Source organism: Marmota monax, unplaced genomic scaffold, assembly GCF_021218885.2.
Source record: "Marmota monax isolate L192 unplaced genomic scaffold, Marmota_monax_Labrador192_F-V1.1 WCK01_AAM20220418_F8-fsc00003, whole genome shotgun sequence".
In the NCBI taxonomy this organism is placed as follows: domain Eukaryota; kingdom Metazoa; phylum Chordata; class Mammalia; order Rodentia; family Sciuridae; genus Marmota; species Marmota monax.
The window spans coordinates 12305288-12331680 of NW_026694084.1; the positions used below are offsets into that span (position 1 = coordinate 12305288).

General features: G+C 40.3%; 1 protein-coding gene across 3 annotated transcripts in view; it reads right to left on the reverse strand.

Annotated features, from left to right (window-relative positions):
- Positions 1 to 26393, reverse strand: part of Dpys (dihydropyrimidinase) — a 72837-nt gene that overhangs the window by 21529 nt on the left and 24915 nt on the right. For all 3 annotated transcript variants that reach the window (XM_046464635.2, XM_046464634.2, XM_046464633.2), the window contains exons 5-7: positions 23234 to 23390; positions 21971 to 22112; positions 20221 to 20363 (exon numbers count right to left, since the gene is read on the reverse strand). In XM_046464635.2, the coding sequence (XP_046320591.1) occupies positions 20221 to 20363; positions 21971 to 22112; positions 23234 to 23390 (442 nt within the window). The remainder of the gene's footprint in view (positions 1 to 20220; positions 20364 to 21970; positions 22113 to 23233; positions 23391 to 26393) is intronic.

The window sequence follows — 26393 nt, forward strand, 5'->3', positions numbered from 1 at the left end:
CTTCCTCCCTCTATTCAGACTTCTACACTCGCCTCCTATGGAAGAGAAAATGGGAATTGCTTCAGCCACGTTATTAAAACTAAATTGAACAATAACTTGGAACTCTATTGGTGCTCAATGGATGACAAAACATTTAGTGTAGGTTCATAAAAATGCTGCCCAAACATTGACTAAAAGGAATAAAGTGATCATGTAACCTGGCTATTTTGTCCTTGGAGCTGTGTGATGTAGGTCATGGATGGTGGTGTAGGTCATGGTTAGATAAACTGGATTTAGACACCAGAGGTGACCTTGGGGTAGGTGCCATGTCCTTCATCCATGTGCCTCACAAAGGACTGGCAAATAGAAGGTATTTTATATACATATTTGTTCATCTGAAAATAGCTTATTAGCAAATTTCTGGATTATTACTGAACATAAATATTGCATGTTATATACATGAGTTTTCAGAAAGTGGGGAACTAAAAATAATTTAGTGTCTTGAATGAACAGGAATTGAATGTGAATCAGCTAAGCTAGGATGATACTAGGAGGTATGTCCTGTGAATACTAAGCAGGTAGGTGATCACAGGTAAGGGATGATTATTGGCTTTTGGAAAGCTAAGCTATGGGCCTGGCATATGGGTAAGAGTTCAACATAACTTTCTGGGGTGGTGAGTGGGCTTGGTATTATATTTTATTATAAATTTATATATAATCTTATAAATGTATTATAAGATGATGTTGCTTGATAGACTCTATGGATACTAGTCAAGCAGAAAATGATGTTGATTTTCTGCATAGGAATATGTTGGGTAAAATCTACCCAATGCCCTTTCTGAAAATACTGAATGCTCCAGGTACTTTATTATGTTCAGTTCTAACTCCAGGTTTTAGGAAGGAAGAGGAGTAATGGAATATGAGGAGAGAAGAGAGGCAGCTCTCAACTAAAGGGATGTGAAAGAGAAGCTGGATGGCAGAAAGGTCTGAGGGCTTCTAAACTTTACTCTTTTAAACATTTTTTTGAAAGGAAGAAGATGACCTATTTTCCCTGCATCCCTACTGAAATAAAGAGAGTTGGTAAGCATAATCGCTGGCAGACGAGATGTAGTCTGACACTGGAAAATAACTTCTTGACAATCAGGGAGTGTGATATGACAGTGAATGGAGAGGGAAAGTATGTGGCCAGGCCAGACAACCATGAAATCCAGGAAGCTGAAGGACTGTGTGACATCCAGAGATGGGCTGCTGTGCCCCTGCAAGAGTCAGAGAGCTTCTCGCCCTGGGGCCCTGAGAATTGAGACTGGCAGCTAACATTCCTGAGAAGGTGAAAAGGCAAGTGGAACCCTGCATGACTCTACTTCCAAGTCACAAGTGAAGGGACACACAGAAACTTTAAAGTCACCAAAAGCATTTTCCTGTAATAACTGTAAAAATATTTATGGGTTCTCTGTGCTAGGCATTTAAAGCATTATCTTATTTAATTCCTCTAGTATGCACTTCTTCTTCTTCTTCTTCTTCTTCTTCTTCTTATTATTATTATTATTATTATTATTATTATTATTATTATTATCCCTATTTTATGGATGAGAAAGCCAAGGCTGGAAGAGGTTAAATTGTGTAGGACATAACCAGCACATGGCAAAGCTAGACCTTAAACTTAGGTCTGTGAAGAAGACTTCCCTTTAATGATAAAAAAAAAAAAAAAAGAGCTGTTTTAACCTCGATACAGGGTCTGTACCAGCACTATGGTTGTATATTACTGCCATGGCTAGGAAGTCTCACCTAATGCTGACTGCTAAAAAGCCATCTGTCAAGCTGGGCATGGTGGTGCCTGCCTGTAATTCCATCTACTTGGGAGGCTGAGGCAGGAGGATCACAAGTTTGATGCTAGCTTGAGCAATTTAATAAGTCCTTGTCTCAAAATAAAATTTTTAAACATCTGGGATATAACTCAGTGATAAAGTGCTCCTGGGTTAAATACCCAGTGCTAGTGGTGGGGTGATGAGGGAAAAGAGCTATCAGTCAGTTTTAACTTGATAGAGCCACTTAGGATCTAAATGTCTAAATGGAATTCCTTTAGACTCTTCTAAACTTGAAAACTGTGCTATGGAAAAACACAGACAAAGAACTATCAAGGCCCAAAGTCTTCCTCATTGTCTTGGTGTGAGCTGGATCTCAGGATGTCTGTCCATCAGAGGAGCTGACCTTGGAGGTTTAATGAGATTACATCTACAATCTTCAAATCTCTAAAACAGGGGTTGGCACTATAGCCCTCGGTCCACAATACAAATCCAGCCCATAACCTGATTTTGTATATAGAGTTTTACTGGCACACAGTCACCCTCGTTCACTCACATATTGTCCATGGCAGCCTTTGCACTAGAACTTTGGCCTGGAGTCATCAACAGAGATCCTTTGGGCCACAAAGGCTAAAAATGTACTGTCTACCCCTTTGCAAAAAGAGTTTGCTTTTCTTCTGCTCCAAGTGTCTCCAGTGGCAAAGACAGAACAAAACAAGACAACAACACAAGGCTCTTGGGGGAGTAGTTGTAAGACCTAAAACCTGACATGTGAGAAAGCCACAATGAAGAAAACTCATCAGGTAAGGACAGAAAGGGAGAGAGAAAAGGGCGGGGACAGAGAAAAGCAAATAAAAAATTAAAAAAGCAGAAAGGAAGGCAAAAATACAACGTGACCAAAAAGTTGTGGGGCTGTGTTTTGGTCAGCTTTTTTGTTGCTGGGACCAAAAGACCTGATAAGCACAGTTTTTAGAAGAGGAAAGTTTATTTGGTGCTCACAGTTCCAAAGGTCTCAGTCCACAGATGGCTGACTCCACTGCTCTGGGCCCAAAGTGAGGCAGAACATCATAGCGGAAGGGAGAAAGCAGCTCAGGACAAGAAAGTCAGGAAACAGAGAACTCTGCTCATCAAGGACGAAATATAAGACCCAAAGGCACACCGCCAGTGACCCACCTCCTCCAGCCACATCCTACCGGCCTGTAGTGACCACCCAGTTAATCTCTTCAATTGGATAATTTCACCTGTGAACTTCCTTGCATAAACATCTAAACCATAACAGGGAAGGACACACGGGTGGCTATTCCAACAAGTTCAAGGCAAGGAAGAGGCACCTGATGTATTCTGAGTACATTCGTGTGCATTGCCTCTTTTAATCTCTCAACAACACATATTGCTCTTTCCATTTAATCATTGAGGAAATGGAGCTCATAGAGGTTGAGCAACTTTCTGGGAGTCACCTGGTGTGTAAGTGGTAGGGACAGAAATCAAATACAAGTAGGCTGGCCCTTCCTCTCCCTTGCCACTGTACCCCTTCTCAGGGATGAAAGTGCTATGTTTTCACTTATTGCAAAGATCACCAGAGCACTTGGGATTTTTATGGTAATTATCTGCTTTCCACGCAGGTGAGAACCCGATGACAGCTAATCATCTCCCACAGCCGCGGCATACTCCAGCATGTCATCGACCCTCCTAAAATAGAGCATCATTCTGGAGCCTCTGTCAGAGACAGGAGCACAGCCTCAGAGTACCAATTAGAAATAAAGTCGTATGGCTTGAGCTGAGCCCAACCCAAAAGACATATGCTTTTAGGGAGCAGGATGAGGTGTCAGTTCACAGGACACCGGAGCTAATGTGGTCACTGTGGTCACCCCAAGTAGGCGCAAGGCTCAGAGTCCCAGGTGGTGATGCTGAAAAGGTGCAGAAATGCAAACTGTGAACCTGACTCAGTTTCTCCACCAAGGATGCCTCTGGGCAAACTCCTGGCTGAGGCGGGAAGGGAGAGCCAACCAGGAGAGTCTGACAAACTATCTGCCACCATCAGACATCCAGAGAGCCACTAACTTGAGCAGACAGGTAATAACAGCCGAGTTTATGGGATGCTTAAAATGCAGGACTCTGTTGCAAAGAATTTCTTTATCTCAAGTCCCTGACTCCACAGAGCAGCCTTGAATCTGGGTATTATAATCATTCCCATTTCACAGATGAGGACATTAAAGCAAACCAAGGCAGAGTAGCTCAGCTGAGTTACAGTGCAGTAGGTGGAGGGTTGATTACAAACCCAGGTGGACTGGATCCAGACACCAAGCCTTAACCCCTGTGCTACAGCAGTCCCTCCCTCCTGTCCTTTTGGGAAGCCATAAGCTCTACAGCCCTGCTGTGAACCCCAGCTCTGTCCTTTCCAGCCATGTGAACTGGGGTAAATGACTTAACTTTCTGAACCTCGGTGCCTTCATCCTTAAAACACATGCCCAAATTGAAAATGGCACCTACACCTCAGAGAGTGGAAGGTGGAAGTGAAGTAGCATTCTATAGTGCACATATTATCTGCTGACACACCTCCTGGTGTAAGGAGGGGTCTAGGTCTGCCAAACTCACCCTCCTCTGCATCCTCTTGGGCCAGGTGAGTGTTTGGCCTGATGGCCAAGGGCAGACACCCATACCACACCACCAAGGGCAGAGGAATAAAAACCTGTCTCTGGGGGCTCCAGCTCATGCTAATGGCTAATGTCATCCCATCTTCCTTCCTGGCTACCTGCCCTCTGAACCTCAAGCTCCAGCAGCAGATGCAAAGGCAGCACCTGGGGGTGACTCGAGCCCTCACCATTGTGGAGAGTCCCAAGCCATATATATATATGTGTATGTCTATGTTTGTTATAGTTTGGATGTGAGGTGTCCCCCTAAAGCTCATGTGCAAGACAATGTAAGGTTTAGAGGAGAAATGACTGGGCCACGAAACTTTAATCCAACCAAGGAACTGCAATCCTATGATGGGATTAACTGGGAGCTAAAGGCAGGTAGGGTGTGGCTGGAGGAGGTGGCCACTGGGGGGGGGGGCATGTCTTCAGGGTATATATTTAGTGAGCTGAGCTTAGTCTCTCTGCCATCTGATCATCATGTGAGTGGCTTCCTCAGCCACACTCTTCCACCATGATGTTCTGCCTAACTTTGAGCCCTGAGGAATGCAGCCAACTGTCTATATACTGAGACCCCTGAAGCCGTGAGCCCTCAAATAAACTCTTCCTCCTCTAAAATTGTTATGGTCAGATCTTTCAGTCCCAGCAGTGAGAAAGCTGACTAAAACCATGTCTATGCCTGCATATGTTTATACACACACAAGCACACAAGTATTTCTACTTCTCTAAACCCTCACTAACACATCCTGGATGGTTTACTCTGGGATAGTTGCTCACAGAATCCATGTCCCTCCCTCACCTTCCTTCCTTCCTTTTTTAATTTTTTTTTTTGAGTCAAGGTCACCCTATGTTGCCCAGGCTGGCCTAGAACTCCTGGGTTCAAGCGATGCCCTGACCTCAGCCTCCCAAGTAGCTGGGATTACAGGTGTGCACCACCACACATGACTCAGGATCTCTCTTTCTTTGTCTTCTGGGATCCAAAAGCATTTGCCCTTGACATCTTCATTTGCTTTTCTTATATTTACTAACAGCATCTCAGTGGCTGGAAGCTATGGTCAAGGTCACCTTTGATAAATATGATGATGATAAATAAAAATATCCAGCTTCATCTTCCCCTCACTGCATATTTATGCATTAATTCCTGTGTTAGATGCTCTTCATATATTATTTTATTTAAATCCTAATTATAACTCTTCAGAAGCAGTATTTTTGATACTTATTTTATAAATAAAGAGACCGAGGCTCAGGGAAGCTGAGTAACTCACCTCTAGTCATAAATAAGAGTCTATGTGACTTCAATACCAAGTGCTTAGCACTGTATATTGCTTCCCAATGCAAGTGATCCATGCAGAGTGCAAGTCTGGAGTTCAATGCATATTTATATGAAATTCTGCTCCATCTTCTTCCAGAAATACTAGAGTATCTTAAAAGGGAAACATAATGCATGATAGGATAATTAAGGATAAAAACAGATCAGCAAAACTTTAGAAGAGGGTTCCAGGCACCTGTGCATAGCTGAATTTATGTCTACACCGGAGAATACACTCATCAGCACCCATTTCTATGCAAAACCTTCCCCCCAAACAGGCAAGCAAAGAATGAATCAAATTTAAGGCATATTGTCATGTTTTCTTTTAGGCCTTGCACAAAATTTATTTCTCATAGGTACCAGAAATGCAATAAACAAGGCAGGGGAAGACTAGTAGATTTGCCATATATTCTGGCATTAGAAACACTGATATATTAAAAACAAAACAACTGGGGTCTTTTATCATATAACTGAAAGCCATTCTTGCATCATTAAAGTTTTTTCTTGTCTCTGGATTTTCTGAGGTAATAAATGAGGTAGAATTACTAATTAGCCTTATAAAGTCACCATACATAAAGAAAGAGGTTCTAAGAGATAGGTTTCCTAAGTCCAGAATTTTAAGATCACTATTTCACAGCTCTAATCTACCAATTCTGTATAACCCTATTCACTTCTGCCTTGAGGGGGAAAAAAGACAGAAAATGGAGACATCATCTTGGTAGAAGAATGTAGAAGGTTCCTTTCCATCTATGGCTGTATCATTGACTCGTTCATTTAGTAGGTGCTTATTCATCACCTACTCCATGCCAAGCACCGTTCTAAATGCTACAAATGAACCGTGAGCAAACAATGAAAATCCCTGCTCCCATAAAGGTGACACTCTAGTTAGGTTATTTCTGAATTTGCAAAGATCTCTTTGTTATAAAGTCTATTTATTTATTTTACACGGTTTTTAATCCAGAGGTGATTAACCACTGGGCCATATCCCCAATCCTTTTTATTTTGAAACAGAATTTCCCTAAGTTACCTAGGGCCTTGCTAAGTTGCTGAAGCTGGTTTTGAACTTGCAGTCTTCCTGCCTCAGCCTCTCAAGCCACTGAGATTACTGATGTGCACCACCAGTCATGGCTTTAAACATGATTCTAACAAAGTCAACATTTTAATATTAGTAACATGCATAGGATGCTTTATAGTTTGTTCAAAACACTTTCATGTAACTTTAGCATTTATTTCTCAGTAGAACCTTGGGGAGTTCGCAAGAAATGTGACACACCATTTAAATAAAAAGACAAATAATATTATGTTACCCAAAAGAAAAGTGAACAATAAATGTGAATAGATATTTCTTTATCAGAAAAAAACCAATGACTAATAAATGAAAAAGTATTCAACTTCCTTAATGCTTAAATATATGTAATTTGCAGCTGAAAGGTAACAATTTTTACCTATAGAAAAGGAAAAGTCAACAGAAAGTAAAAGATTGTGCTGTGTCAAAAAATTGTTCCCTTCAGTACAATAATTCTGCTTTTAGTAAGCCATACAATGCAAATACTCAGAATTTGGTTTTAAATGGAAAAAAAATTAAAAGCTGCAGAAGTTACCCATTATTATGAAACCTAGATGAGGGGGGGACCTAGCATGGAGAAATTTATATAGATACTCTTCCCCTGGGGCCACTGTTCCATGCTGTCAGGAAGAGCAGCTGCACATCAAAAGATTGTACAACACATTTGGATCATCCAAAAAATGTTTACTGGCCCTGCACAGTGTTACTTCCAAGAGGCATTCTACTGAAATTGCAGTTAAAACTGTACCTTGCTGGCATGTCAATTACAAACTAAATGTGTACTAGAGGATGTGTATAAACAGGGATGAAACTATGATTGACAAGACAAACTAGCATCCTGAGACTAGTGTTGATTTTTCTAAGCTGTATTTTCTCTAGGATCCCACATTATAAAAGTCATTCAATTTGATACCTCCTTGCTACTTTGTATATGATAATGATTGTAATGTTTCTTCCAGTTTTACTGTATACCAACATCCCCCAAGGGTTGGTACCATTATTATCATATCTACATTTTACTGAAGAGGAAAATCTGCGTTTTATTCTAGAGAGGGGAGTATCCTGCCCACAGTCAGGGAGCTAGTGGGCACAATTGGGATTTGACTCCAGTTACCTGGTTCTACTCTGCTATGCCCTTAACCATGGGACTGCACACCTTCATCTTTTGCCTTATAGTAGTTAACTGGGTTACTTACTTGTTCAATTAGATGGCAAGTTCCTTCAAAGTAAGAACTTTTCATTCATCTTTGAAAACAATATATTGCACTCAGTTGCCACTCAATAAATGCTTGGGTCACAAATGACCAGAGCCATAATTGTTTTGATGACCCTCTTATCTCCTTTCCTTCACTCCATTTTCAGTCTTTTACCATGTTGTTGGGGAGCATTTTCCCTCCTGGGGAAAAAAATCTATTAGATCAATTATTTCCCCCCACTTTCCATGCCTTCATCTTGTCTGAGGTCTTATCCTCTCAAGCCAGACTCCAACGGCAACCTCTGACTTGGCTCCCTGATTCCTATTCATCCCCCACATTCATTGCCCTAAAATTCTACTTAATTAGAATCCCCAACGGATGAGCTCAGGCACAGACTGAAGCACTCAGAGACCCCAGGGTGATCAGATGTGGGTAGAGCTCCTAGACAAGTCACTTTTGATGGAAAGCATCCTCCTAGGGTGACAGTCACAGTTAAGTCAGACTGAGGGAGTTTCAGGGGCATGGAATTTTTCAGTCATAAAACTGGGAAAGTCCTTGACAAAACAGGACAAGTTGGTTGCCCTATGTCTTCCCAACCTCCAAATCCCTTTTTCTTCATCCTCACGTATTCTAAAAATATCATTTTCTGCTTGTGCCATATAAAGACTGGAAAGGGCAGGTTTAGACACACTCAAGGCGTCTCTCAGAGGCATTCAATTGCTCAAGCTGCGGGCTTTGCGCGTACTTCTAAACTTAATCTAGCATTCTAGCATTCAAAGCCCTTGGCAATCTGGTCAAGACTAATCTTATCTTCCAACTCCTTGCCTTCCTAAACCCTTCACTCTCTGGTATCTGAATTCCCCCTTGAATATCTTTCCGACTTCTCCTTCTTTAACCCTGACTTCTCCATCTGGATGGCTTTTCCACCCCTTGTCCACCTATCCAGAGCCACCTTCAAGGATTCTGCTAGTTTGATGCCTTTCCCCAAACCTAAGGCCACAAACAACCTCAACTCGATACTTATTTGGACCACCACTTATCAAGGATTCCAGCACAAGATCCTCCACCTTCCTTTTGTAGTGAAGTGTTTTGTTCTTCTGTCCCTAAAGTTATTTATCCTTTCCCATGTTTATATCTTATGTGTGCAAACAAAACACAGCCTCTTTGATGGCAGGACATATATTTATGTCCCCCACATATGCAGCAATTTCTTATATATACTAAGCATGCAATAAATATGTTTATAGGTAACTGATTAATACTGTCTCCCCACCACCACCACCATGGAAGAAATCCAGCAACTCTTCTGCACCAATAAATGCTCCAATTTTTTTTTTCACATGGCTAAATTGCCTTCTCATTATTCTGCCTCTAGAATCTTAGCTTTCCTTAAATGCCTGGCAGGAGGATAAAACTGAGAGCAAAATAGGAACATTTCCTGGTGAGAAGAAAAGGGCAGAATCATGGGATGGGATGGTGGGATGGGGCTGACGGGGAGAAAATAAGACAGAAATGTAAAAAAACTACTGGTAAGAAATTTTGGAGAGGCAGAGAGCACTGCAAACATAGAAAAAGATAGAGAAAAGGCAGTGGGGGGGGGAGGACTTCACAGGAAAGAAAAAAATATATATCCAAACCTATCTATATTAGAAGACAGCCTGAGAACCATGTGCAAAAATCCCTGGCACCAATGCCAAGCCTTGTCCTGAGAGGGGCAGCCCGTCTGACCCTTCCAGAAGGTGCACTCAGTGAGCTCTGCACAGATGGCGGGCTTTGCACACACGTCTGGGGAGGCCCCTCAATGCCTGGACAGCTCGCAGCCCCAATTACAGGACTAAGGCAAGCACAGTGAACTGATGGAAAATTTCCTTCAGGCAATGTAATCATGGCATAAAAAACAATATTGATCCATTTGCCTCCCAGCCAAAGAGAAATCAAGTTAGACAAAGGAAATTAGACAATAGGTTTAATGTGATTCCAGTCGCAGCTGCAAAATAAACCTAATGTACCCTGACTCTCCTTCCCCGGCTCTTCCTGGTGTGCATGGCCACTCTGGTGGGAGGGCTCTGAGTAGGTGTTTTGCAGGCACATGAAATCTTTTCAGCTAAAAAGTCAACTGCCTTCTGGTGTCCAAAGACTCTCCACTGCCAGCAGGACGGACTTGGGACGGAGCACTGGCAGATTTGCTGGGATCCATGCCACTTGCCAGACAGAGCACACTTGTGACAAAGGACAGACATACAATCTGCTGCCCAGGAGTATGGCGGGGAAGCACTGACCTTGGATTCACAAGTCTCTGCTTATATGTGATGAGAGTCAGGGGCTCAAGGGCCCATGTGTATGTTTGTGTAAAATATGTGTGGTTGTAATCAGAGGCCCTGATTAACAGGAAACAGTGAGATGCCTATGTGCATATGTCTTGGGTAAGTGCCAATGTTCTGTATTTCAAGGACTCAATGTGCAATTAGAACAACAAAATAGGTACAGGCTCAAGTTTAAAAGTGAATATTTAGCTGTGTCACCTCAGAGGATGGGAGAGGGGTCCACTCCCCGAGGTGCCTCCACTTCTTCCCCATAAGATCCTGGAATTTTTTTCCAGGTACTGGTCTTAAATTTTCTTGGATCCATTTTCACCCTGTCTTCTGTTTTCCCCATAACCAAGAGTCTATGTTTTTAAGGTAATTAGCCAAATTAGGGGTGAACCTGAGACCAAAACCAGAGTTGTTCGGTCCACAAAAGCATTCAAGCCTGAATAGGCCATGCTGGTGGTCAGGCCTGGGGATGCTGACTGGTCACTGACTCTGAAGGGCATCTTTATCAAGCACTTTCCTCGGAAAGTACAGAGAAATATTGAGAGTTTATTTATTATCCCCCCTCCCTCCCTCTCTCTGTCTCTGTTTCAATTCAAAGTAGGAAAATGTGAAATGTAGATCTTAAATCAGTTCCAAGAGTAAGTAAACAAAGTCTCGAACAAAAATTTCAATCACACATTTGTTCACTGTCCCAAGACTATTGGTGTCTGACTTACTCACTCAAGTAAGTATTAAGCCCCTGTATCTCCCCATAAGTGTCCTGGAAGGCAGGCAAATGTCAAAAACAGAGAAACATAGACTATACATCAGGTAGGAAGGAAAATAAAGCAGGTGCTGAGATAGGAAAGCTGGTGCCTTATATACAACTTCTCCTTGGTGCTTTCTTTCTGCCCAGTTTTAATACTGAAAATAAACCATGCTTACTCTGGCAAAGGCAAATGGTCAACCATAGAAGTGGTTACTGTGATTCATTTCTAAGCTGCTTTTCTTTTATAATTTGAAAAAAACATGCAGCTATTACTAGTAAGGTCTCCAGAAATGATTCCTAGTTCCTTGAAAGGTTCAGTTGCATCAGAACATGTTTAAATAAACAACTTGGAATAAATAGTGGTTAAAATTTCACCATCTGTAATCAGCAAAGCAAGTTTTCTTTCATGCAGAGTTCAAGCTTTTTTCTTTGTTTAAACAGATGTCTACCGAAGGCCACAAAATGAATATTATGTGATTTGTTTGACTGGTTTCACTATAAATAATTTCTAAAAGGTGTCAGCTTTGGGGACATTGAAGAATTCTGATTTCATCAGACTATGTCAGCCAAAAGAATCCAACCAAGCTTCTCAACTTCAGTCATCTTGGTGAAAATAGGAGGTCGATACAAGAAATAAGGGAGATGGAGTTTTCATATGAAATATAATTTTAGTATATTTTGGTGCTGTCCGAATTAAGTCAGTACACAATGACTTCTGAATAACAATGATAGCTAGTAGCAGCTTCCACAAATTACACAAATGGACCCCCTACTTCTAACTGGTTACCTAGTACTTTCCCAGTATTACTGAACACTAATTTTGTACCAAACATTTTATGTACACTATTTTAAACAGAACAATGCTATAACATACACACCATCATCCTGCCTGCTTAACAAATCAAGAAATTAAAATTCTGAAAAAATCAAGCAACATTCCCAAGGTCACCCACCCAGTTTGTAAGCAGCAGAGGAAGAATTCAGCCCCAAAGCCTTTCTCTTTGGTACTTTCTCTGTGGTACTGCAGGCTGGATTCTGGGTAGATTAGCAAAAGACACTTATTCCTCAAGATACTTCACTATCATCTCCCAGAAAATTGTCATAATTACCATATAAATCTGTGGCAATGACTACATGAAGGACCACCCTGCAGCTGCACAAAGCACAACCTGGATCGACTAAAGCAGCCGCCCTACACCCTGTCCCTCCATGAACTCACACAGGCAGCACTGTGAAAATCACAGAGCACATCATCCTCATTTCCACTCATGCACCTGGACAAGGCCTGCAACCCCCACCTCCTCCCACACAGTGCATACTGGGATGGCTCAGGTTTGGGGCCTGGGGGGAGGAGTTAGTTATAAATACTCTTAGAATCAGGCATAAAAAGCAGTCTTCAGGTTGACCAGCTTTTAAGGCAGAACTGCAGGTTTCTATCTGCTATGAAGGTGTGCATGTGTGCATATGTTTCTTCTTTGGAGGAGGAGGATTATGGCATAGAAATGAGAAGATATGCAATGTGCAATTTCAAGGGGGAATTGGCTGGTAGCGTCTATGAAACAGCCACTGATAATAAAGCCAAATTTGTAAGCCATAGCATCATTTTGCCAATGAGCACCTTACTCTTCATTTCTTCTTTTCCTCACATGCTACAATACCCACTACTCAAGGATGAAAGTCATTCTTCCCTGTTTGATTTCATCCATAAGGCCCCTTCCAGAATCCAGAGGGGCATATTCATAAGCTGCAAGTCATTACTCTTCACTGGATATAAACTTAAATTCATTTATCTCTATCTTCATTGAGAAAGTGAAGGAAATTAAGCAGGAAAGACAGCACAATGCCTACAAGAATGGCGTATTCAAGGTCAAAGTCTGCTGTAATTGAGTTAAAAAAGTAATAAATTAAAATCACTGTGATCTAAAATATGCCGGCTTGGCAGAATCCAGTGCAGCTAGAAGTCTTCATTAAATGTTCCAGTGCGCACAGTGTGCTGGCTGCATGTTTGTGTACTTGAGATGCTGTGAGATATCCTGTAGTTCATAAATACTGAAAAGGGACAGTTGCTATAGTAACTAAGTGCTATTTAATGAATACCAAAGAACTGAAGCTCACGGGGTAGCCTTAAATTGCCAGAACATGAGTTACTGCTGCTGCTGTGGCTTGCAAGTTAACTTACATGCCATCCTCTCTAATAAGATTTTTAACCAGTTGGTCAATCTGGCTGATTTCTGTTTTAACCACAGGACACCACAAATTCTTGATACCTCATAAAAATAATACTCCTGATTTCTTCCCCCTGACTCCAAGTACCAAAATATTCTACAGAAATGGACTGAATATTTAGCTAGAGAATATGTCCTTAAATTTAAAGCTTTGACCGAAGTAGTGGAGTGTTAGGACACATACTTCTGTCACAAGCAATAGACAGTGGCTCAGTGAGCCGTCAAGCTGAATATGGCAGACTCTTAGCTCAAAAAAAATAGGTGTATGCTCCCTTTGCATTGAATGCAGTGTTTTTTATTGTGCAATGACACAGAAGAGCTATTGCAGGTCATTTTTTTTTGCAGGAACTTTTACCAGCCAGTAACATCTTAAGTAATCTTTCATCAGTATATCCAAACCTTTCTTGGAGGCGTCCACTCCCAATTCTCTCTCACCATCCATCACCACATGTCAAACGCCTGGAATTATCCAGCTTTTTACACGTTTACAGGAAAAAAGAAAAAAAAAAAGCATGGCTGCCTTGCTTTTCTTTCCACTGATCTCCCCTCCGTAACTTTGATGCAGTCCATTTTTAAGGTTACAGATTGTGTGGCAAGCACACTTACTTCTACATGTCGTCAATAACGAAATGAGAATAAAAAACAAATGAAAACATCTATGTACCATGAAGCCAAAAATCATTAGCAAGTGCATCTGTTCTCCAGAGGCTGGCTTGTTCTTGCATAACCAGCAGCTCAAATGGTCTGGTTGGATCCACTGAGCTCAGTGTGGGCCACGGGCGCCCCCTTGAGGATCTGGGTGCAATGTGTATTGCTCTCATTTGAGATAACTAGTCAACTGAGCAATTGTTTTTGTTAAAACCATGCAAGGAAATCTTGCAGAAAAAATTTGGCCACCATCTAATGGTGTGGTCACACAGAAAGCCTGCAGATTACCAGCCTTCAGTTAATAGAACAATCGGGTAGGTGAAATAAAAGGAATAAATTCTTGTAGAAAGGAAAACTTCCATAGATATATATATTCATCTATTGATAGATCAAATAATGCTTTTGTGCAAGGTGAGATCTATTTAAAAATGCTTCTGTTTATAATAAAAAAATTAAAACTGGAAACAGCCCATCACCTCCTCACCTTCTCTTCCTCTTCTGCTGGCTGAATCAGTTCTCTCTTAATTCTCAGCTATAACCGCTTCCTCCCAGAACGCCCCATTGGTGCCTCAGTTTACCTCACCATGCTTTAGTCCTGACTCTCAGGGGGCAGATACTTCACTCACTATTCTCTCTCGTGTAATTTTATGCATATGACTGTCCTAACATATGAAAGATCCTTCTTCTTTGAACTTTCACAGCATCTTGTTTCTGATATTCTTAACACATACTTGCTTAGACTGAGAATATTTGACTTTTTGTCTCATCTCTTCTCTCCAGACTGTCAGTTTCCTAAAGTCAGAACTAGGGTCTGTACAATCTTGACTCTCAGGGCCTGGTTCCCAGGAGTGCTCCAATATAGAGTAAATTCCCTAAAAGAAGGAGCACACAAAAGCAGTTCTCATATAGCTTCATTTCTTCTCCCGAAGAGCTCTGCTTAACAAATCGCTCCCAACCTCAGAAACAAAGGGACACTTAAAAAAAGCAAGACTAGCAAAACTTTTCTTCCTCTTGTCCTCAGAAAATCCTTTTTATTTATATTCTTCTGAATTCATTCACTCTTCCAACAATGAATTGGTCACGTGTATGAAGTTTAAAGCATGAAATGGGGAAATGTTATTCTGACTCTTCTCCTCCTCCCCACAGCTGTTGCTGAATACAATATTTCCAATTTTCCTGATGCCATTGCTTTATCGCATTAATCTTGAACGCAGTATCCTTCTCACTTCCTGTTCAACAGCATTTCCTGTGCTTCTGCTCTGTGCTGAACTGGGTCAGGCCCAGGTTCTACAGAATCAATTAAAATATCAAACTAGGGCACAATTCCCCACTCTTTAAGTATGGTCTGCACATGGTGACTTCCTGCCCAAAAGTATAGCATAGAAATTTGAGGGGTGGGGCCATACTGTGGTACATGCTACCTCAGCCAGGTCAACATCAACAATACCAAGTCCCATCCACGTCACGAACCCTTCCTGTGATGTAACGTCTGCCATTTTCCTTCCCCCATACCTGTGCTAGAAACGAGAAAAACATAAAATCACAACTGTTTTGTCAGCTATTTTACCACTATGACTAAAAGATCTGACCAGAACAATTTTAGGGGAGGAAAAGTTCATTTGGGGACTCACAGATTCAGAGGTCTCAATCCATAGGCAGCAGGCTCAATTCCTCGAGGCTGGAGGTGAGTCAGGACATCATGGCAAAAGAGTGTGGCAGAGGGAAGCAGCTCACATGATGATCAGAGAGCAGAGAGAGAGGTCTCCATTTTCCAGGTACCACACAACCATGCTCCTAATCAACCCCTTTCTCCAGCCACACCCCAACTGCCTCCAGTTATCACTCAATTAATTCCATCAGGGATTGATTCTCTGATTAGGTTAAGGCTATAACCCTCCTCCAATGTCTCCTCCAATCCTTCTTGTATTGTCTCTCATGTGAGCTTATGGGGGACACCCCCATCCAAACTTTAACAACAACACATGATATTCTACAGAATACTGGACCAATATTCCTCAAAATTAACAAGGTCATCAAAAAGAAAATTGGAGAAATTGTCATAGATCAGAGGAGCCTAAGAGCACAGGATGACTAATGCAATGTGGGATCCTGATGAGATCCTGGAGCAGAAAAGGAATGGTAAGTAAAAACTAGGCAAACCCGAATGAGGTATGGATTCTAATTAAAGTAACATGCCAACATTGGTTCATTAGTTGTGACAAATGTTCCATACTAATGTAAGATAATAATAGTGGAAAATAGCTGTGGGGTGCATCAAACTTCTCTGTAATTCCATTGCAAGTTTTCAGTAACTTTTGCAATGATTCTGAAATAAAACATTTATTTTAAGAACCAGAACTAGATCTCAAGATTATTAATGAGGGAGAAGTGAATAAAAACTGAAGTACAGTATTATAAGTGGGTGTGTGGGATTCATAGGACTCAGGACATGAGGTGGAAAGAGGAAGGTACTGAGGATCAGGAGGTAGTGTGTGGGGACACGGAAAGCTCTGGATGATGCCTGGACAATTAAAGAAGGCTAAAAATATGTGGCACATCAGAAAGGTCCCTGTTGAGGTCAACAGCATAAATTTTGGTTGGGAACAGCCAGGCCAGACAAGCAACTTTCTCATAACAAGCCAAGAATAGAGGAAGCTGGGACTGTGATCCACCCAGAGAAGGGCTCAGCAGAGTTTCTGCAATAGTAGCTCCCTTGTGATGTGAACCCCCATTAACACACTTTCTTCCAGATTCATTATTCCATGAAGACTCCTCCTCAACTGCCCTGCCTCTCCTTTCCCCACATTCTGTAGTGTTCACATTAAAAAAAAAAAAAGAGTAATGACAATGCCAAATAGTTGGATGGTGGTTTAGAGAAGACTCTTAAGAAATTTATGAAATCAAATAAGTGAAAGAAATCCAAAGGGGGATAGATCAATTCAATATACCCTGATAAGATTCCTCCATTTTTTTTCAAAAAGACTATAAAATAAGAAAAAATGAAAAGATTGCCAGTTTTTTTTTTTTTAAAAAAAGATTTGAGTATCAGAGAAACAGAACCCTGTGGTTCATCTGTCTGCCTGGTCAGCACAGGCAAATGATCTGCGAACATGTAAAACTGAAAATATTCCAAAAAGCATGACACTGGCCAAACTAGAAAAATATAAAATAGCTATAACAACACACGTCTTGTCTTTGTGTAACACTCTCTTAGTTTATAAAGCATGTCTACAAGTATTACTTCATGGGATTCTAACAAAAACCTTGTGAGGTAGGCATAACTATTATTAGCAATCCCTCTTTGCATATGCAGAAGTAGATGTACAGAAACTTTATTTAGTTTTATTTATTTATTTACTTATTTTGTGGTCCTGGGGACCGCCTGCAATCTAGGCAAGTCCTCTGCCACTCAGCTACACCAAAAGCCTTACAGAGACTTTAAATGACCTTGGGTGGAGCTCAGGCCAGCACCTGCATATCAGGCTCTTGGACTTGAGCTGGTCTTCATTATGAATAGCACTGAGGTGCACATGATAAGCAGTCCAAGACAAAAAGCAAGAAAGGATACCTAAGACTACTAAAGTGTACTTGTACTACTAAAGAAGATTTAGTGCTAATAATTAAAGGTCAGATGTAATATATATGTATAATTAAAGGCCAAATCTGTATCTACATACCCATATATCTCTATATATCTATATTTATCTTTACCCAAAATGCCATATATATGAAATTTTAAAATTTGAAATTTATGCTATCAGTATATAAAGTAAATCATAATAACTGCCCTGTTATATAAGAAATATTTCAAAACTGATGAAAGAGACAGAAAGAAACTTACAAGCATAGAAACCTTTTAGTTTGACCTTAAGTTAGTTATTCTTAGACCAGAAATGAGGGAAATTAAGCAGGTAATATATAGATCTTAAAAAGTAACTACCTATCTGGATCATTATGTACTATTCTGAAACAACTGAATAGGAAAGGAAGGACAAAACAATGTTATAGAAATCAGGAGCTGGAACTTGTGAGAAAGTGATCTAAATTTGTGTAGTCTAAAAACATGACTCAAGGATACATAATCACAGCCTATAAATATCCTCCAAGCAGCAATATGTGGTAAATAAAGCAAGTGAATTATTCACAACCTTATGTTCCGGTCATTTCTCTTTGTCCAGTTGCCTAAGGAAGACAATGCTTTACACTCGAGCTGGGGTCGTCCTCAGAAATTAAACCAGGCAGGGAGGACTCTTAAGGCTGGGCACTGCTGGATACCCAGGTGTAGGGTTGAAAAGAACCACACGGAATGGCCTCCCGAGGCACTCTGGGTAATAATGGGAATGAGACTGGAGAGTCACATCACTCAATAGAGTATTTTCATCTTTCTCTCACCTTTGATAAGGAAAAACACAGAAAAGAATCAAATCCATAAAAGGTTTTATATTTACTGGCCCGCCTGACTCGAATTAAAAACAGAACATGAACAAGCAAGTTTAATATAAAGTGCTGTGCTTTAAATCAGGAGATAACATGGTACGGAATCTCACAGAAAACATACAAGCGTCCAAAGTCAAAGTCACATGGTCAGGGTTCTCATATCAAACTTATACTGTTTTGCAGTTATAGTTTTCTCATTACCATGAAGCAATCTTATTTGTCTTACCTGATAAATCACATTTTAGATACTGAAGTTTAACCCACCATGAGTCATGCAAGTGCAAAATATTACTGATTATTATCATTGTTCTGCTCTCCCAGATGTTATGCTTCAAAATCATAATTTTTCATAAATATTTCTTCCACATGATAGTTTTGTCCCTTTTGAAAATTTATAGGTTTTCTGATTAAACCTGATGGTCTCCCTAAGTCACAAGATATTTCCAAAAATCTACCTTGTCTCAGCCCTTGGAGCTGCCTAAAATTTTCTGAATTGCAGCAAAGGTGACCCTGGGTAGGAGACTGCTGGGCATACACCAGCCTACTGCAGAGTGGTATTTAAAATACCTCAGGTTCTCTAAATGTAGCATGTGCAATTCATGTGCAGATCATTCTAAAACCAAGCAATTTTTTCTTCCCATTGCCTTCCCAAGCAAAATTTCCCTAGCCTAGTAGAGAAGCTGCCCTTATTGGTTTTACTGGGTATTAAGTCCTTAATGGTCAGCAATTCCTTGTTAACATAATAACAAAGACTTAGAGTTGTGCTTAGTTGGTTTCTAAGGATATTCAGGTAAGTAAGATGCTTGTACCACCATTTACTGCTTTGCATGGATCATTAACCGCAGAGAGGTGTTAGGGCAAAGTGTTTGGCAAATGGCTACTTGGCATGATCATAGTCTTCCAACCATGTGAACTGATCCCTGGATAGGGACCACGAGGGTCCAGAGACTACCTGGGGCTGGATTTAGGCTCAGAGTCACAGTTAAATTAGTTTTCCCCAAAGGGCGGCCCAGGAGCATTTCATTGGAAGTGGGTCTTTATGATGATACCACCTCCAACAAGCTACACATTTTGCCTACTACATTTAAAAAAAAAAAAGTGATACACTTTTAATAAATGGCTGTACAGTGAGGCAGACCGGCTCATGGTATTGCTGTTTGCACATGAATATATACACACACACAAAATGTTGAAGTCGTGGGTTTCCCTCCATTACAGTGGCAAAGTCTACAGAAAACACACATCAGTATGCAGGTATTGTCTGTGCTCTCCTCCTGTAAGGAGAAATTCACAGAGCTTCCTCCTCCACCGAGTGCTTTCCTGAGTTGGTGGAATTTGCCAGACCTGCAATATTAACATAGAATTATGGAAATTGGAAACAAAAAGCTCGAGTCTACTGGGAATGATAGGCTCAAGATGAACTCAACTGGAAAATTTGGCTAACAAAAAGTGACATCCTTTGTGCTGGAATTTTTCTATCTGAAAGCTTTAAAAAGGCTGTAATTATTTTGAGTTTTCAATTCAGCCCTTTTCAAATTAAGCCTTGTATTTTCTTCATTGTGCTGTACCTTTCCTCCCTGTGAAGTCAGGCATTTGCCAGGCACTGAAGTAGTAAATTCATATTGGTTTTCTATACATATCCATTTTCAGAGAATGCAACACAAGTTTTGCAACCTCTATGCCAAGAAAAACAAAGAAATATTTGTATATCAAAACCTTTATCTGTGCACAGTCTCAAAATTCCTGAGCATGGCTAAATATATCACCTAATAAGAAATGGCTGATTAAGGCCAAAGCAAAATTTCTTTGCAAGTTAGTGCTTTTTCTTCATCATGAAGCCAAGGAATACGAGAAGTCTGACTTACCTTGTGGCTTTTGGGTCCCAAATCACTATGTCAGCATCTGATCCTACAGCTATTCTTCCTTTTCTTGGGTAAAGATTAAATATTTTGGCTGCATTTGTGCTAGTAACTGCCACAAATCGGTTTTCGTCCATTTTACCACTATGCTATAAAACAATTCCAAAAAGAAAATGCATTTGTTCTGATGATCAAATACTCAAAAAAAAAAAAAAAACCTCCTATCAATAAAAATACAAGACTTACACCACTTAAACCAACCAGAACTGCATTGAATTTCTTACACTGAGGAGCTGGCCACATCTGTGGATGCCGGTGTTAAACAAGCATAAAGCTAATGAAGAAGACAATGGGGTAACATAGGATGATGTTTCAAAAATCTATCAGGTCAAAAAACAACCCCCATAATTCTTCCCATCCTGCCCAGAACCATACCAGGTTGCTACAGATGACAGCTAAATGTTGGCAATGGTACTTTCAATTGCCATTTAAAGGTTTCCACCACCACCTATTACATTTATGATCTGGCTAATTTATCATAGACCCAAGATTGACAAGATAAGCATGTAGACATAGGCAAGGTACTATGGAGTTAAATAAGACAGGTTATGACGTTTTTAAATCAGGTGACACTTTTAGAAAGATGCAAACTTGACTTAAGAGGTTCAATTTCATGCAATTAAAACTCACATGAAACAATAATCATGAACAGTCTAAGTCTATTGCAAAATACTTTAATATAGAAAAAGTGTTTAATATAGAAAAAGAGTTTATTCCTAGGTATATTGATATTAAAGTTTACTATTCCTATCTCAAAAAATGATAAAAAAAACCCCATGACCTAAAAGACATAATCCTAGAAGTAAACCATCTTGTTTCAGAAAATATCATAGTATCATGTGTTATATAAAATATTTATGTACCTTGGAACTGTAATAAATTATAAAAATCTGCTTTAATGAAGATATTTACTATAATGACACAAATCAAAAAGAAATTGGACTTTTCTTCCCCTTCAAAAACTTTGAGTTATTATTTATATGATTTCATACAGCAGTTTTAAAAATACGATATCCAAGGGTTCTTTAAAAAGGGACATCTACAAAGATTTTATGAAAAGGAGGTACAAACATGAACATAATATGTAGTCTTCATGTATTTTCCATCATTTCAAGTATTCATAGTAGTGACACATGAGGAATTGGGATCCAAGAACATGAGAAACGAAGCAGAACTGTAACATTTAAAGAATGGGATTCTCATTTGTTTGTTTTAGATTTTTGTTGTTGTTGTTGTTTGTTTGTCTGATACCAGGGATTGAACCCTGGGCACTTAACCACTCATCCACATCCCCTGCCTGTTTTATTTTTTATTTAGAGACAGGGTCTCTAGGGCTTTGCTTAGTTGCTCAGGCTGGCTTTGAACTCATGATATTCCTGCCTCAGCCTCCCAAACTGCTGGGATTACAGGCATGTGCCACCATGTCCAGCAAGAATGGCCTTCTTTGTACCCAATGTAAGTCCATTCCCAATGCAGCCTCTAAACTGAAACATGCAGAGAAGACAATTATTTGTTTGCTGATACTGCTGCAGGGTGGGATGGGATGGAATTGGTGACAATGGTATTGGATTCTCACTGTAATGAAAAAAAAAATCAGGAAGCTTCTCTAAGCAGGTTTATGCCATTCTGGCTCTCAATCAGTCAGGATCCTATCTGAAGAAGAAAGCAAAACAAGACTGGACCCTATGAAACCTACCACGCCTTTTTCCCATATGACTGACATCCGGTCCTCAACACCATTCACCCCATTGGGAATTTTAGTAAAATCATCCTTCCCAAGAGCTTTCTGGCACGTGTTGAAAGTGCAGTTGTCAGTCCCTGTTGTGGTCAGGTCATCACTGTAAACAAGCAAACAAACATGAGGTGAGTAGACAGAACATGTGAGGATGAAAGGACCATACATTTCCTAACTTCCTGACCCTCTTCACCAAAAGTCAGAAAAATGCAATGGAGAATGGATAGCATTTTCAGGTGTGTGTTTCACCCCTCTCCTGTCTTTATATAAGAGGTGCTTTCAGAGAACACACAAGAAGCCTAGATGCAAGCAACGGTTAGAGAGCCTGAGTTCTAGGCTCACCTGTGTCACCTACTGGTTCTGTGCTTATGAGTTTGTCTCAGGTAAAACTTAACAGTTGTATTTGATAATAGAAACATCAGGGTCACCATGTATCAGGTAATGGGAATGAAGGGCAGGTCCTCCAGGGCGACCCCTGGGCAAATGACCACATTGTGATACTGTCCGTGAGACTGACCAAGGATGATGATGTCACCAGGGACTGAAATCCTGCTTTGACTTGTGAATTATCTTGGGAACACAGAAACGTAAAAGAAGAAAGACACTGAAAGAAAGGGACAAGTGAACTCTCATACAGTCAGTTCCTAAATCTGTTTGGTAACTTGAATCTGAGCATCTGTGAATGGGGGATGTCAGGATGTCCATGTATGTGTCATGCTCAAGAACAATGATCAGCCCTTTCCAGAAAGTGACAGAATTACCTACACAACCATCTGGTTCCTGCATTACCTCAGCATAGAAAAAATTCAGGATATTCAAGGCATAGGGCTTGGGTGTAGCTCAATGGCAGAGCTCTTGTCTAGCATGTGGAATGCTCTGGGTTCAATCCCCCAGCACTGGGCAGGGTGGGGGGGATGCATATTAAAGAGACTGGGCTCTGGGTAACAAGAGAAAGATTAAAAAAACAGAAGTAAAAATTCAGTAAAAATAATCAGCTTACTCTATGTCCAGGAGAGATTTTGACAACATATCATAATATAACTAAGCCAGTATTTTTGTTCTCCAGGTAAGGAAGTGCCCTGGATCTCTCAGGTCAGGAACAACAGAATACTGGAAGTTTCATGGAAGCTCCAGAATTAAGACTAACTCTCCTTCACCCAAACCCGAGACTTGTAAAACAAGTTATTTTGGCAAAACCCTCATAGTCATCTACACAATGATTACTTAGCCAACAGATTCATGAGAAAGCCAGGAGTTGAAGGGTCTGGTCTCAGAGGTGGACCCATGACGTAGTGGGCTGCATGGTGCCATTCCTTATTCCAGTAGTGAGTGCCATCAGTGCCCAGACCTGCTGCTATAGGTTCTCCATAGACCACCTTCCCTGGAAAGTTCAAAGGAAACATTCTGCACTTTAATTTGTTTTTAAAAGAACCATATGACAAAAAACACAAATATTAGTCTTCTCTGTCCTAGCAGAGGAAAGTTTCACTAGGTTAGCAGAATCCCATACTATAATTTACTTTTGTGAACCGATTTAAAAGTAACAGCTAATGTTTACTGGGCATTTACTATGTTCTAGCCACTTACATGGTACAGCAGATTATTCTACCCACTCACCTGATACCAGTTTTGACCAACTGACTTTACTTTGGCCAAATAGATATGAATGGAAGTAAAATGTGCTGCTTCCAAGTACAAACCAAAAATGTCTTGGTATTCTTCCATCCCCATTTTTTTCTCTGACATGACACCAATAGGGGCTGTTTCTTGTGTCCCAGAACAAAGAGACAATGGAGCAGAGGCAAAGCCAACCCACAATGAACATGAATATGAATGAGAAGCAAATCTCTAGTTGTCAGCCATTCCTAATTTAGATGCATTGTTACTGCAGTACACCTAGCAAAATATGGCTTATACATGTGCCATTTCTAATGGAACCATCTCCAAAATTCTATCAGAAAAATGCTATTATTATCTCCAATGAAACATGAGGATAAAGTTATGGGGTTATGTACCTCTCCATAGTCACTTTACATATAGTGCACATAGATGGAGCAGAGGAGGTAGAATTTGAACCCAGTCATTAGTATTCCAGTGGTCCTAACTTATGCTCTACTTGACAGAGGACAGATAATGATTAATATAGGTCATCTGGAATTCAATCAGAGCATATTGCTGCTGCAAATAGATTGTTAACCTTTTCATACCCTAAAAAAAGCTCCTCAAAAAACTCATATTAAGTAAAAGAACCCTCAGATAATAAAATTACAGCCTGAAATGCATATTTTAAAAATCATGCAAATGAGTCCATCAAAAGCACACAATGTTAGAAAACTTAATAGTGCACAATGAATTTGAATTTAAAATCAGAATCCTACCTCTGATTAGCATTTGTCAGAATAATAGATTCACTGACATCAACCTCATCATATGCAAGCAATCAAAAAACGGAGTGTGCAGTAAGGAGACACTGGCATACCAAATTAGTTCACTCTGGTTAATCAGATGCCAAATTTTAGTTACAATCCTGATGTATAACTGAAATTAACTGATTTCCCTAGAGAGTACTGACAGTGGATAGCTACCAGCTGCCTGAGTCACATTAAGTGGGGATGTAGCACCCTATTATCTCACAGATCCTTTCTCCCCCAAACTAGCCATCTTACTCTAGCCAGCCTAGGAAATTGTACAGCCATAGAAGCCAGACTTGCTGAAACCCAAGAAATTCACTGAAGTAACCCAGTATCAAGTTGTGGTCAATGAAAGTGATCCTCCAGGAACAGCCACAGCAGAGATGGTTTGCTTCCAAATGCACCCACTTGGATGAATCCCACCTGCTCTGGGTCTGACTGCCCTCTTCCAGAAAGGGGAAATGCCATTAGCATCTCTTTCTGGTATGTATAATAAGCAGTGATCATTTCTAGTGAATTAAGAAGTAATGTACTACTACTACTAGAGAGAGAAAGACAGATACAACCTTTTATTTGCAAGTTCAAAGACAACTTCTTATTCTGATACAACTTCTTACAGATGCTTGGGTAATGAGAACTCTGAAACTTGATTGGCAATCACTTTGGAGTTGCCAACTCAGGATTTTCTGTGGTGCTTCATCATCGAGGAAAGATCCTTATCACACGTTCTATTCAATCACTTGACACATCAAGGTGATATGGGAATACAGTTCCAAAACTTCTACCATTTTAATAGCTCTCAGGAAAAATTAAAAGTGTCAGCATCTACCGGGAGTCTGCCAGGACTGTTTTGAAACCAAATGACAGGTAATTTCCTTGGAAGGGCTTAGTTCCTTTAAAATGTGACAGGCCACTTTTTGGGTATATACAAACTCTTCATGAACTGGTGGGTTCTCCCCCCCCCGTTTTCTCCCCATTAAGTGTTTATAAATATATATATGAAAACATTAAAAAGTAAAAATTCCTAACTGCTCTTCACCCTATTTCACAATGATTCTAAAACATTTTCAAAGAACTAACAAGCATGTAAGAAGTGAAAATGGGAAGTAAAACAGGGGGCCTGTAAAATCCATAAATTAGAGAATCAAACCAGACAATTCAGCATAATTGTGGGTTCTAATAGATTTGGGCCAAAAATAAAAGAATAATAAAAAGAGCTAACATCTACATAGTGCTCCATAGCCTGCAAAGCTCTCGCACACCATCTAATTTGACCCTTGCAGCAACCCTCTTGCGGGTGACAGATAAAGAAATTGATGCTCAGTGAGAGTAATTAATTTACCTGAGAGCACACTGGTAGTTAGTAATACAGTCAGAATCAAAATCCTCCTCTTCTGATATCAGATCATAGGTACCACGTTATTAAGAAAAGTGTCATTGGTAAAGAGCATGCATTTTTAAATGTTTAAGTCAACTACAAGCTATTTGTGGATGTGGCTGAGCAATTTTCCAATTTCACTTACTGCTTTCACTTACTACATAGCAGGTTGGCAATGAAAAACTCTCTGTCGGTCCTTACTCTGGTACTCTTCTGATTACATTTGCAACCAGATGGTTCCAACAACTCCTGGGAGATGGAGACATCTTCATCATTAATCTCCTCCCACTGCCTGCACAAGTCTCACAGTAGGTTGCACCCTGTCTATAGACGTGTTCGCCTACTTCCTCCATCCTTGGGCTCAAAACCAAAGAGGAAAAGACTCTGCACTTAGGAAGCAATCTTCCACTAAAAGTTATTTCACCCTCTGAGAGATTCTAAAGATTTCCAAATAACGAAGCACATCAAACCTGTCCAGACTCCCCTGTACCAGACAACATGATTATGAGATGAAGGTGATAGAGTAGATGTGAACGCCTTGTGTGGATATGTGAGAAGCACTTCACTGAGTCATAGGATGTGTAGAGGGATGCAG